This window comes from Echiichthys vipera, assembly GCF_963691815.1.
Source record: "Echiichthys vipera genome assembly, chromosome: 8".
NCBI classification, from domain to species: Eukaryota; Metazoa; Chordata; class Actinopteri; order Perciformes; family Trachinidae; genus Echiichthys; species Echiichthys vipera.
The window spans coordinates 1,956,329-1,970,540 of NC_139833.1; the positions used below are offsets into that span (position 1 = coordinate 1,956,329).

General features: G+C 46.8%; 1 protein-coding gene across 1 annotated transcript; it reads left to right on the forward strand.

Annotated features, from left to right (window-relative positions):
• Nucleotides 1-4,693: 4,693 nt before the first annotated feature.
• On the forward strand, nt 4,694-13,167 carry LOC310951034 (sorcin-like). Its single transcript, XM_083919105.1, has 8 exons — nt 4,694-4,969; nt 7,372-7,413; nt 7,508-7,577; nt 7,719-7,762; nt 10,484-10,631; nt 10,746-10,859; nt 11,818-11,876; nt 12,843-13,167. The coding sequence occupies exons 1-8, from the start codon at nt 4,928-4,930 to the stop codon at nt 12,867-12,869; spliced, it is 546 nt and encodes a 181-aa protein (XP_083775231.1). The 5' UTR covers nt 4,694-4,927; the 3' UTR covers nt 12,870-13,167.
• Nucleotides 13,168-14,212: the final 1,045 nt, after the last annotated feature.

The following is a 14,212-nucleotide window of genomic DNA, read 5'->3' on the forward strand; positions in this document are numbered from 1 at the left end:
GGAGGTCGCCCGGTCAGGCCCGAGCTGCAGCCGAGGATCCCTGAGAGGACGAGGGGCTCCGAGGCCGACCAGTGGGCATCAGCAGCCGGACCGATGACGTCAGCACGACCTGCAGACACAGACGAAGGTCAACGAAGTTATCGGATTAACGGGGGGAGGAAAAAGATTTATCTGTTCAGTTACCGATAATGTAACGAATGACGTGCTACAGAAGGAGAAATGTAACGTGGGGCTCAGTGTGTAATGTGTGTGTAATGTGTGTGTGTAATGTGTGCGTCTGTCCGAGGACACTGTGGCACACGGACAGGAGCAGCTGCTGAAACTGCTCCAGTGACTGTTTGAATCATATGTTGATCCTCCTGTTTCCTGTCCCTGCTGATGAGACCTGCTGGGTTTGGACAGGGAAGGAAGTCTCACACACACACACACACATACGCACACACGCACACACACACGCACACACACACATACGCACACACTTACATATACACACGCACACACACATACACACACACACATACACACATGCTCGCACACACACACGCACACTCACACATACACGCACACACTTACATACACACACACACACACGTTACACACATGCTCGCACACACACACGCACACACACACAAACACATTGCACAAGAGATTTTTGGAAACGTTTTCTTTGAGCGTGGAAAGAAAACCTTTATTTCACTTCACTTTGTCTGTTTGTGTTTGTAGATTTCTCATAAATTCACCAAAACGATCATAAAATAATGCCTCATTTGCATATTTCCACTTAATTTATCCATCTCTCATTATCATTATGTCTATAATCACGCATCTTCAGCACAAAATATTCCTTCAGGATGAATAAAGTTTGATTTTATGTCATTTTACGCTTTAAAACACACCAACAATGGCCTGAAATTATGTTATATTTGACTTATTTCTCTTTATTGTTTTTAAAATATTAGTTATTGCCTCATTGTTTCTTATAATAATGCTTATTATTCAGTTTTTTTCTGCTACAACAGCTTAATTTCCACACGTAATTAAAGAAAAATGTTCTTATCTCATCTACCTGTTATGTAGCAGCAGGCGGCAGGATGCTCTCCTCCCTCCTCCTCCTCCTCCTCCTCCTGCTCCTCCTCCTCCTCCTCCTCTCGGTGGCTCAGCATGACTGAAGTGGCGTTCCCTGGATGCTGCAGGAGACACAGAGGAGGTCTGGGCGACCACAACCGTCCAGAGTCAGGATCCAGTCTCTTCATCTCACCCTGGAGCTCGATCTTCAGCTTCCTCCACGAGTGTTTGAGGTGAAGTCACCGAAGTCTTCCTCCCCTCCTCTTCCTCTCAGCTCGGCACGGACGGGTTTCTCCGGGCGCCGCAGGAGAGGCTGTGAGTCACTGTAGAGAACGAGCTGATTGGGCGGACCGTCTCGCTTAATGATGTAATGACTTCCACTGAAGTGCCTGAGTTTTACATCCATGTAAAAACCACTAAGATGACATTGATTTAAATTGGGGCGACAGTAACTCAGTCCTTGGGGGGCTTGGCTGGGAACCGGAGAGTTGCTGGTTCGAGTTCCTGTGTGGACGTGGACTGGTGGCTGGAGAGGTGCCAGCACTTCCGAGGTGCTGTTGAGCAAGGCACCGAACCCCAACTGCTTCATCTCATAAAGTGGATCATAAGCACAAATAAGAAACAATAAACAAGAAAAATATGAATAATGTATAATATACATTTGCATTTGACTTTTTTTTCTCGTACATTTGCTACTTTTGATCTCAATAATATGCGACTTTAATTTCTCGTAGATTTGCTACTTTTAATCTCGTACCTCTACGACTTTATTTTCTCGTACATGTGCTACTTTTAATCTAATAAATCTGCAACTTTAATTTCTCGTAGATTTTCTACTTTTAATCTCATAAATCTGCAAATTTATTTTCTCGTAGATTTGCTACTTTTAATCTCGTAAACCTGCGACTTTATTCTCTAAATCTTACCCCCCCTCCCCCGGTCCGTATTTCTTTTGTTCATATTTGGCGCTAATACGCCGTCATACAAAGGTTAAGCCAAAATCATTTTCTATTTCTATACAAACTAAGGTTTTTACTTGATGACCTCAGAACCGCCGTAGGCCTCGTGCTCGTGCGCACACTCGTGCTCGTACATGTGCAAACGTGCTTTACTAAAGCCCACCTCTCCCAAATGGGCCGTGGTCTGCAAGCGTGCCGCTCCTGGACGTGGTACGGTTGCACTAACACTGGTCAAGGGGACCAGACTTTAGCTGTGAAACGTGCTGGGGCACGGGACGGAGGCACAGTGGGAGAGCGCCCTGAATGACATAACAGACCAGAAAACCGCGATCTTTTCCTGACCCTTACCGTGTAGTTTTGATGCCTAAACCTGAGTAACGTTGATAGTTTTAGTTTAAAGTTAACCACGTTGTTGTACTGGAAGTTTAACATGTGGCACCTTGCATTATTTGCATATTAATTCAGTTTACCTAAAGGGAATTTGCATTAGATGTAGCTGATGTGCATAATTACATTATAATACAGAAAGTGAGTTCATGAGTTAACAGTAACTGCATTACCCACAATGCATTGCCATTCACTTCCTGTTTTGACTTTATGACTTTAGAAAGACGTGTCGATGTTTACATGAGATTATCGTTAAGTAAAAGTTTGTGTGTTTTTACCACAGACGCCGCCATCTTGTCAGACTTTGACTCCGCCTCATTTCCTCTTAAAACTGCAGTTCTCTGAGTGTCCACTAGGGGCAGGTTTCATAACAGAGCAGTTTCTCATTGAGCCCCATGTTAAACAGGCCGTTTACACAGCATCATTAAACCTGTTTAAGGACAAAAGAACATTCTAGTCTGTGTGTTTAGCTCATATCTCCATGACAACACTGAGGGGGAGGGGCTAGCTTTTATTTTATTGGAGGTTAAAGTTTATGAATAATTAGGGGCGTGGCCTCTTGAGTGACAGCTAGCCTCTGGCCCTCACTTCTCCTCGGAGGTAAACGTCAGCCAGAGGGACGGGGAGGGGCGAAACATCGCAAACACGACCAGCAACAGATCACGTCAGGAGTTAAATATACAAAGGTGGAATTTAACTGAGTACATTTACTCAAGAACACATTTGACGTACTTGTTCTTGAGCGTTTAAAGCCACTTCATACTTCTCAGAGGTAAATATGAGCGTTCTTTGAACTGCACCGCACTGATCTGACAGCTTTAGGTGCTTTACAGGTTGAATTAGATGAAACCTGTTTCTCAAAACAGGGCAAACTGGTTTCAGAGATGAGATCCAAAGTATAAGGGAGCACAGGGAAAACTTAACCGTCTGACTAACGTTTCCACCCCAAAGTGCGTCTTCATCAGAGTAAAACAGGACACACACAATTCACCTTTTCTCTAATAACTCGGGATAAAAGTCCTTTTGATCCCTTGCCGGTACTTTCATATTGACCTATAGTGCGTGCGCAGTGCAAACATCCACTTAATAGTTTATTATAGTTTACTTATCGAGCATTCACTGGGACTTCTTCTAACTCCAGTTCTTTTTAATCACACTAATAGCGTAAAAATCTCCGTCTTGATCAAAAGAGGCTGAAGGTCCTCGAGGCAGCCGACGCGGTTTAGACTCTGACCTGCGGCCCTTTATTTGAGGCCCAGGAGCTCCAGGAGACCAGAGTCTGTTTGAGCCTGTTTGAACCCGTCCCCTCCGGCAAATCACAGCATAAAAACAAGGATTGGAGGAGTTTGACTGACAGTTAGCGTTAGCCGTTAGCGTTAGCTGTTCCAGCTAAGTGCAGATGAAAGTGATGTTAGCATCAAGGAGCAGCGTAGCCATGTGGGTGTGCGTTTGAATGGCGTTCCTCTCCTTTCTCTCAGTCCATGGAGTGAATGCTCGGCCTATAGTGACTCTGGTTGTTGCCCGTCTCCGCTCACTCAGCTGCTGGGACAAAGAACGCCCCCTTCACTGAGGCTCCCAAGCAGCTGCACGATTGGCTAACTCCATTTCCCCCAGTGCCAGCTTACAGTAGCTGCACCCAACAACAGACAACCCTGGCAACCAGCAACGGCCAACGCTATTGGCTGCTACCATGGAAACACAAGGGGACAGAAAGTCATCGTCAAACCCGTCAAAAACATTTAAATTATTTATTCAGACTAAATATATTCTTTCATGGAAAAGCAAAACTTTTATCCTGTACCCCTCAAAACGCCCCGTGGGTGGATTATTTAATATATATATATATATATATATAACTTTTAATAAAGATTCTACATATTGAAACTATAAATGTTAGTTGTAAATGAAACCACCTGTTTTTGTCAGTGCAGTGAAACATTTTTGTAATGTCTGAGAAACAGCAGAGAGAGGAACCTGTGCCAACCAGCCCCGGTCTCCCCTGCACAATTACACGTGAAAGACTTTATTAAAACACTAAATATGTTAAACTCCTAACGTAGTTTTACAGTAGTAACATTTTAAACTTTAACCAGTTGTGACAGAGTGTTGTATGTCCCCTCTAAAGTATCTTTATTATCTTTAAGTAGCGCGTGTCTGCTCAGGTTTTATTACATTGTTTTTCATTGTAGCCAAAAGCTTCGCTCTGATTGGTCGATTAGAGGTCATGTGGTCACTCTCGGCCAATCAGAGCGCAGCAGCGAGGAAACAGGATATTTAACAAACACCAGGAGGTTTTTGACATTTCCCCCCGGGTCTGTCCGCTTAATCCGGGATAAACCAACATTCAGAGCCGCCTCGGTGCTCCAGGCTCATTTCAGCACTTTATAATCTTATTTTAATATATATTTGGTGTTTGTGTTCGTCTGCGGACACGCCCTCTGGAGTTAAAGAAGAGTAACTGTGGTGTAAATCTACTCTGGCTTTATTGAGTCGTGATAATATTAAGAATAATAATAATGGCTTATCCAGGATACGGCGCCGGCCCCGCTGGAGTCGCGGTAAGAAAGCGGTAAAAATGTGATGAAATGTCGGGTTAAAGCTCTTTACAGCGCCCCGTCCCGGGACACACATCCTGTCCGGACTGTGCGGAAGTCGTTGAGTTAGCTGAGAAAAAAAAAAAAAAGGTGTTTTTGTTCGTAAACACGCGCAAAGCTGCAGGTGTTTCATCTGTATCACGTGTGATCTCCAAGTTAAATGTGTGATGAATGAGGTGAACATGCAAACACAGAAGCAGAAGGGTTCTCTAACTGCTTCCGTGCACACTTTGTTCATGTTTGTAAGATTTCACCGGGGTGGAGCAAGTGTTCGGACCCGTTAAAGGGGAACTGAGCCACTTTTCAAAGGTCATGCACGTTACACCTGAGGTCTGACACAGCCCGGAACTATTACTACTAATACATAATAATAATAATACAATATCAAGACTAGAGGGATACATTAGGGCTGCAACTAACAACTGTTTTCATCATTTACTATTTTTTTCAAGCCTTTTATTATAAAGGACAGACAGGAAATGGGGTGAGAGAGAGGGGGGGAGACACGCAGCAAAGGGCCGCAGGTCGGAATCTAAACCGCGGCTGCTGCCTCGAGGACCTTCAGCCTCTTTTGATCAAGACAGAGATTTTCACGCTATTAGTGTGATTAAAAAGAACTGGAGTTAGAAGAAGTCCCAGTGAATGCTTGATTAGTAAACTATAATAAACTATTAAGTGGATGTTTGCACTGCGCGCGCACTATAGGTCAATATGAAAGCACCGGCAAGAGATCAAAAAGACTTTTATCCAGAGTTATTAGAGAAAATGTGAATTGTGTATGTCCTGTTTTACTCTGATGAAGACGCACTTTGGGGTGGAAACGTTAGTCAGACGGTTAAGTTTTCCCTGTGCTCCCTTATACTTTGGATCTCATCTCTGAAACGAGTTTGCCCTGTTTTGAGAAACAGGTTTCATCGAGTTCAACCTGTAAAGCACCTAAGGGCGTGATCACACTATCCTTTTGGCCGCGGCCAAAACCGGTTTTTCAGCTAAAGTCTAGTACCTTTAAGTAGTGTGAGCGCACCCGCTCCGCGCTCAACTGCGGCCAGCTGGGCCGCCACGGCCCGCTTGAAATAGGTGGGCTTTAGCGGAGCCGCTTGCACATGTACGAGCACGAGCGTGCGCACGTGTACGCGCACGAGCACGAGCCCTACGGCAGTAGCGTTATGTCCGCCTGTTCGGACATGTAAATAGAAGGACGGACCATGCGCGGACATTTAACAACAACAACAATGGCGGTGAAAGGTTCACGTTGGTGTGATGCGGAGGTGGAGTGTTTACTGCAGATTTGGTCGGATGAAAATATTCAAAAACAGTCGACAAGACGCACAAAAACTCCGAGGTCTATGGAAAGATTTGTAAACAAAGCCACACACACGCGATCAATGCGTGTGACGTGTTACGGCTTGAAGGCGTATGGACAGCAAGAAGTATTGGCCGAGGCCCAGGTAGTGTGAGTACAAACGGGGCTGGGGCGCGGGGGGGAGAGGGAGGGGGGACAAGTACCCTAAAGTCCGGGTCTCGGTCCGGGAGGATAGTGTGAGCGCGCCCTAAAGCTGTCGGATCAGTGCGGTGCAGTTCAAAGAACGCTCATATTTACCTCTGAGAAGTATGAAGTGGCTTTAAACGCTCAAGAACAAGTACGTCAAATGTGTATTTGAGTAAATGTGCTCAGTTAAATTCCACCTTTGTATATTTAACTCCTCACGTGATCCGTTGCTGGTCGTGTTTGCGATGTCTCGCAAACAGCCCGAGGGGTTTAATGCACATAAGTATTTTGCAGCATCATTAAACTCTTGTCAGGACCCAAAGAACCAGGTCGCGGGTACAAACGGCCGAAATGTGAGGGGGGGAGAAGTTCAGCATCCGTGAGGAACTCGGAGTAGAGCCGCTGCTCCTTTATGTTGAAAGGAGCCAGTTGAGGTGGTTCAGGATCATCTGGTAAGGATGAACCCTGGGCGCCTCCCTAGGGAGGTGTTCCAGGCACGTCCAGCTGGGAGGAGGCCTTGGGGAAGACCCAGGACCAGGTGGAGAGATTAGATCTCCACATTGGCCTGGGAACGCCTCAGGATCCCCCAGTTAGAGCTGGTTAATGTGGCCCGGGAAAGGGAAGTTTGGGGTCCCCTGCTAAAGCTGGTGCCCCTGAGACCCGAGGCTGAAGATGAGATGAGATAATTAAACTCCCTCTGGAGTCACGGTGGATTTCATATCTCGTTCAGAACAAACAAATGAGAGAGCAAATCCGGGTTTATGTGTCTCATCTTTAGAGCCGATAAGAAACCCCAGATGATCCATTAACAGATCACTAACACTCTACCCAACTGTCTCGCAGACTTTCTTGTTTCTCTGCTCTTCTCCCTCTGCAGCAGGATCCTCTGTACGGATACTTTTCAGCTGTAGCTGGACAGGTAACGCACCCGCACAATCCCCGTCAATATTCCTGTAATCATAGTAATAATGAAGCTGATGTTTCTCTGATCTTTGTGCCCGTCCCTTCCACAGGATGGACAGATCTCAGCAGACGAGCTGCAGCGCTGCCTCACACAGTCCGGCATCGCTGGGTCATACAAACGTGAGAATGCCATTTCTTTAGAAGCCCGACATTAAAGCAGGGACAATGATAACCATCGCTCCAAAAGATCGTGATAGCCGATATATTAGTTCAGCTGCCCGATCTTTGTGTGCTCACAGTCGTGTGTTTTCCCTTCTACAGCCTTCAGCCTGGAAACCTGCAGACTGATGATCAGCATGTTGGATGTATCCTTCACCCGTCAGACACAAGCCTCTCGTCAGGAAAAGCACAAGTTTAAATAATGAAACTACAGATGACTTCCCTGTGTCATGCATTCAACGAAGAATACCAGCGTGTGCGTAGACTGGACCAAAAAAAAAATAGCCACAATGCTAATTTAGCTGTTGCGTGACGTGATAGTTGCATGTGTCTTTGACATAGAATTAGACTCATTGGCTGGCTGGTCGGGGTGTTGCAGATGAAAACTGGTCATGAGGGTGGGGTCTACAATATGGCGAGCAGGAACCCAGGACCTTTCCTCTGGACTGTAACCCTCCCAGTCCACAAGGTACTGGAGACGTCTACCCCGCTAAGGAAAGCGAATTAGGTGCCGCACTGCGTACACCGGACCACCATCGACGATACGTGGAGGGGGAGGTGGTGGTGCCTGAGGGACCAAGGGACTGTTGTGAACTGGCTTAACCCTGGATACATGGAAGGTTGGGTGAACTCTCATGGAACACGGGAGCTTCAACTGACTGAGGACTCTCTGTATCGTGAAAGGCCCAATGAACTTGGGTGCCACCTTTCTGGAATCCATTCGAAGAGGTAAGTCTTGGGTGGAGAGCCACACTTGCTGTCCTGCTTGGTAGGTAGGTGCAGGTGTACGGCGTCGGTTGGCAGTGGCAGTGTAGCACCCACGGAAGGAAGGAGGGTGGAGCGAGCTTGGAGCCATGTTCTGCAGCAGTGGCGAATGAAAGCTTGGACAGAAGGGCAGGAAATCTCCTGGTCTTGGGCTGGGAACAGTGGTGGTTGATAGCCGTATACACACTGAAATGGAGAAAGGCCGGTGGCAGAGTAGAGAAGGGAGTTGTGGGCATATTCAACCGACAGTAGTTGTGATGACCAGGACCAGGGGTTCTGGGAGGCTGTGCACCGTAGGGCAGTTTCCAGTTCTTGGTTCATGCGCTCAGTCTGTCCATTGCTCTGGGGGTGAAATCCAGAGGACAGACTGGCAGTGGCCCCCAGCAGACTGCAGAACTCCCTCCAAAACAGACGAAAACGGGACCACGATCCGACACCACATCCACGGGAAGGCCGTGCAGGTGGAATACATAGAGCAGGACCAACTGAGCCGTCTCTTTAGCAATGGGAAGCTTGGAGAGAGGTACAAAGGGGACCATCTTGCTGAAGCGGTCCACGATGGTCAGGATGACAATGTGCCCATCGGAGGTAGGAAGACCAGAAACACAATCCAAAGATATGTGGGACCATGGGCGATGAGGAACAGGAAGAGGTTGAAGCAGCCCAGCAGGTGTCCGGCGGAAGGATCTGTTTTGAATGCAAGTGAGACAGGCTTTGACAAATTCCTGGATGTTCTCCTACAAGGTGGGCCACCAGAAACGTTGGAGAAGGGCCTGTCATGTCCGTTGTACCCGTGGGTGTCGGAAGAGTTTGGAGGAGTGGGCCAATAGTAGCACATCTCACCTCAAGGCTGGAGGAACAAAAAGGCAGTTAGATGGGCAGGAGCTGGGACCCGGCTGTCCTTCTGTGACTGCTCTCACTCTCTCCTCTATGTCCCAGGTCAATGTGGCAACAAGGCAAGACGTAGATAGGATGGCCTCAGGTTTCTCAACATTATCCTCTGTCCTCTGGAACTGGCGGGAAAGGGCACCAGGCTTAACATTGCGGGACCCTGGACGGTAAAAGATGGTGAAGATGAAATGGGCAATAAACAGGGACCAGCTGGCCTGGCAAGACTTTAGTTTTTTAGCGGAGCGTATATACTCCAAATTCTTGTGATCTGTCCATAAAAGAACAGGATCCATGGCGCCCTCCAACCAATGGCGCCACTCTTCTAGGGCCATCTTCACTGCCAACGGTTTCCTGTTGCCAATGTCATCATTTCTCTCAGCAGGGGAAAGACGGCGAGAGAAGAAGGCACAGGGATGGAGCTTATGGTCAGTGCTAGAGTGCTGAGACAGGACGGCCCCCACGCCAACATCTGAGGCGTCCACTTCGACCACAAACTGCCGTTCAGAGTCAGGCCTCAGGAGGATGGGGGATGGGTTAGGATCTTGAAGGCTGCTGGAGCTGGAGGTGACCACTGAAAGGGCACTTTGGAGGATTAGAGGGGCTGCCACGGAGCTGTAGTTGCGGATGAAGCAACTGTAATAGTTTGCAAACCCCAGGAACAGGCCAGGAAGTGACCGCAGAGACTTTCGCTGGTCCATCTGGATATTGCCTTGTGCCACATCATTCCCCAGGAAAGACACTGAAGAAACATGGAACTCTGCTTTCACATACAGGGAATTCTTCAGGAGGCGCTGAAGGAAGGACTGGACATGATGAATGCGTTGCTCCTTGGACCGGGAGAAGATGAGGATGTCATCGAGAAACAAAGACATATCGATTGAGCATGTCTCTGAGCACGTCGTTTATCGAGGAGCCGGGCAAACTGTGACAGTTTGGGATGTAGCATCTGTTTGTGGTCATCTTTCATTTGTTTTGTAACGTTGCACCTTGCATCTATTTTTTGTGTCTCTTTGTGGTTATTTTCCATCTCTGATTGTTATGCATCTGTTTTTAGTTATTGTGCATCCAGCCTGAGATGGTTTTTGTGTTTCTTTGTCATTATTTGAGGTCACTGGTAGTTTCATTCTGTATCTCTTTGTGGTCGTTTTGCAATTCTTTATTGATACTACACCTGTAAAAGTATGCTATGGTCCTTGACTGCGGCGCCTCAGAGGGACCATTCCAACAGCATGGGCTTTAATGAGTTCAAGGAACTGACGCAGGCGCTGAACGGCTGGAAGGCGTCCTTCCAGTCCTACGACCGTGACCGCAGCGGGACAGTGGAGGGCCACGAGCTGCAGCAGGCCCTCACCTCCATGGGTACGAGCAAACTAACAAAACCTTACCTGTGGTTTTATATCTTCATTTTTCATTTGTCCTAATAATCTGTGAAATCTAACACGTTGATGCCATTTGTTCTGGGTTCCTCTGCAGGTTATAATCTGAGCCCAAACGCCTTGAACGTCATCATGAAGCGCTACAGCACGCACGCCAGAATCGGCTTCGATGACTTCGTGAGCTGCTGCGTAAAGCTCCGCGCGCTGACCGGTGAGTGTGCAGGGTTCTTACGGGTGCTGGAAATCCTTCAACACTTTTTAATGAAGTGCTGGAAACTGCTTCACATCTCGGTTATACGGGACGGCAAAGTGACATTTTGAAACATGAAACTTTACTGTTTTCCTTTCATTTCCTCATGAATAACATCTGATCTGATGTGAAGAAGAGGTGCAATAATAAGTGTACTGTATAAACTTTATGTACTGTACACAAACACATCATTCAGCACAGCTGTGAGGTGCTGGAAAAGCTTGAGATAAAGAGACATAGGTCTTTGAAAGTGGCTGAATTTATATATCATTGAAATTGACTACATTGGACCTGGAAAGCCTTGAAAAGTCCTTGAAAAGTTCTTGAATTTGAATAAAAGGTGCAGGAATCCTGTTCCTGCATGTCCTTAAATCCCTTGAAAACTGTAATGTCCTTGAAAAGGTTTTCAATTTGATGTTTAAAATGTTTTGGGAACTTTGTCGTGGCTTAAAAAGGCTTTCAAGGTTCAAGTCCGTGGAAGTTTGTGAAAATAGAAATGTGATTTGAGGGAATTGGACCTGGAAAGCCCTGGAAAAGCTCTTGAATTTGACTTAAAAGGTGCAGGAATCCTAAACCCACGTGTCCTTGAAATCCTTGTGAGTTGAAGCAATTGGACCTGTAGAGTCCTTGAAGAGTTTTTGAATTGGACCCATGCATCCAACAGAAAATTCAAGGCCCTTGAACTTTCTGAAAATGTACATAAAGAGACATGGGTCAGTGACAGTGGATGCATTTATAAATCTTTAACTTCAGGGGGATTGGACCTGGAAAGGCTTGAAAAGTGCTTGAATGTGATATTTAAGAAGGCGTGGGAACCCTGAATCTGTTCCTGTTTAAATACAACACAAAACTTCACCATTAAATCTGTTACAAGTGTTTAAAAAGTGAATGGCGTTGTCTGTTGTTCTTGTGTTTTCAGATCAGTTCCAAAGAAGAGACACAACCAGAACTGGAACAGCCGCGTTTCAATATGACGACGTACGTTTCCACAGCTTTAATGTTTTCTGTCCTGCGTCGGGCTGATCGTTGAATAGATGTGTTGTGTCCCGACCCGACAGACTTATTTTAACCCAAACCACAATCTTTTCCTCATCCTAACAAAGTTGAGCCTTTTATTATGAAGGACAGACAGGAAATGGGGTGAGAGAGAGAGAGGGGGAGACATGCAGCAAAGGGCCACAGGTCGGAGTCGAACGCACAGCCGCTGCCTCGAGGACCTTCAGCCTCTTCACATGAGTCTCCATCTTGTTAGACTTTGACTCCTCATCCGTACCGTGCTCCAGCACGTTTCACAGCTAAAGTCTAGTTCCTTTGACCAGTGTGAGTGCAACCGTACCGCGCCCAGTTGTGGCACGCTTGCCGACCACGGCCCGTTTGGGAGAGGTGGGCTTTTGTAAAGCACGTTTGCACGTGTACGAGCACGAGCGTGCGCACGTGTACGAGCACGAGGCCTACGGCGGTTCTGAGGTCATTTCCTGTGCGCCTGTTGGGACGTAGAAAAAAGAAGGAGGGACCATGCGCGGACATTTCAAACAATGGCGGTGAAAGGTTCACGTTGGTGTGATGCGGAGGTGGAGTGTTTACTGCAGATTTGGTCGATGAAAAGATTCAAAAACAGTCGACAAGACGCACAAAAACTCCGAGGTCTACGGAAAGATCTGGAAACAAAGCCACGCATCGCCATGACGTCATCAATGCGTGTGACGTGTTACGGTGTGATGACGTATAGGCAGCAAGAAGCATTCTCCGAGGCCCAGGTAGTGTGAGTACAAACGGGCCTGGAGGGGGGGACAAGGACCCTAAAGCACGGGGCACGGGACGGAGGCACAGTGGGAGGGCGCCCTGAGTTTCACTAAAGTGTATCTTGACGGTTAAATCTAAACGGAAACTAACAGTGCAAACATTGTTCAGTAACCCTGGATCTATTTCTCTGCCTGTCTCCAGTTCATCCAGGTCACCATGAGCCTCTGAAGAGACAGAAGAGGTTCATCCAGGTCACCATGAGCCTCTGAAGAGACAGAAGAGGTTCATCCAGGTCACCATGAGCCTCTGAAGAGACAGAAGAGGTTCATCCAGGTCACCATGAGCCTCTGAAGAGACAGAAGAGGGGACACGCCGACCTTTGACCCTTATATCTCACATTAACAGCATGTTCTCTCACTGTGTATTTTTATGTTTTTAATCATTGTTATACAAACAGTTTAAAGTGTCACTTTTACATTCCATGAACAACATAACGTGTATTGTAACAAAGTAATAAACCGTAATAACCTCAGGCTGTGTAACAAACCCCTTTGTTCCTCTGTCAGCTCATAAAAGAGCGTGAAGACGCGTCCTGTACGTACAAAACTACTTTTCATCGACAAGGTAAATAAACACGTACCATCTGCAGTGACGGCTTCACGTGTCCTGTTAGGATAAAGCTCGTCGGACAGAACCCCGTGTCCCCCTCTCAGTGACTAGTTTGGTTTCTGATGTCACGACACGAGCAGGTGGAAAGTCCAGTGTCGACATATAAAAAGATCTAACCAGTAAACGGAGGATACACTATGTAACTGAAATCACACTGAATGTTTAATTGAATCTTAATTGAAACCATTCTTTACTCTGTATTGCATTTAACTTCATTAATGCAACTTAATAAAGACTCAAACAATAAAAAATCATTATGTTTGCATGGAACAATCAGAGGTTTCACCCCAAAAAATAACGTTAATGACTGTTTCAGCCGAGTATTTTTAACTTTTTTTAATGTAAGCGTGATGTTACATTCATCCATCTTCAACCTCTTGTCCCTGTCGGGGTCGTGGGGGAGTTGGAGCCGATCCCAGCTGACATCGGGCGTGAGGCGGGGTCCACCCTGGACAGGACGCCAGTCTATCACAGGACACATAGAGACGAACAGAGACAGACAACCATTCACACCTACGGGTGATTTAGAGTCATCAATGAACCCAACACCTGCACGTCTTTGGACTGTGGGAGGAAACCGGAGAACCCGGAGAAAACCCACGCAGACACGGGGACAACATGCAAACTCCACACAGACGTACGTTTCCACAGCTTTAATGTTTTCTGTCCTGCGTCGGGCTGATCGTTGAGTAGATGTGTTGTGTCTCGACCCGACAGACTTATTTTAACCCAGACCACAATCTTTTCCTCATCCTAACAAAGTTGAGCCTTTTATTATGAAGGACAGACAGGAAATGGGGTGAGAGAGAGAGAGGGGGAGACATGCAGCAAAGGGCCCAGGTCGGAGTCGAACGCACAGCCGCTGCCTCGAGGACCTTCAGCCTCTTTACATGGGGCGACTG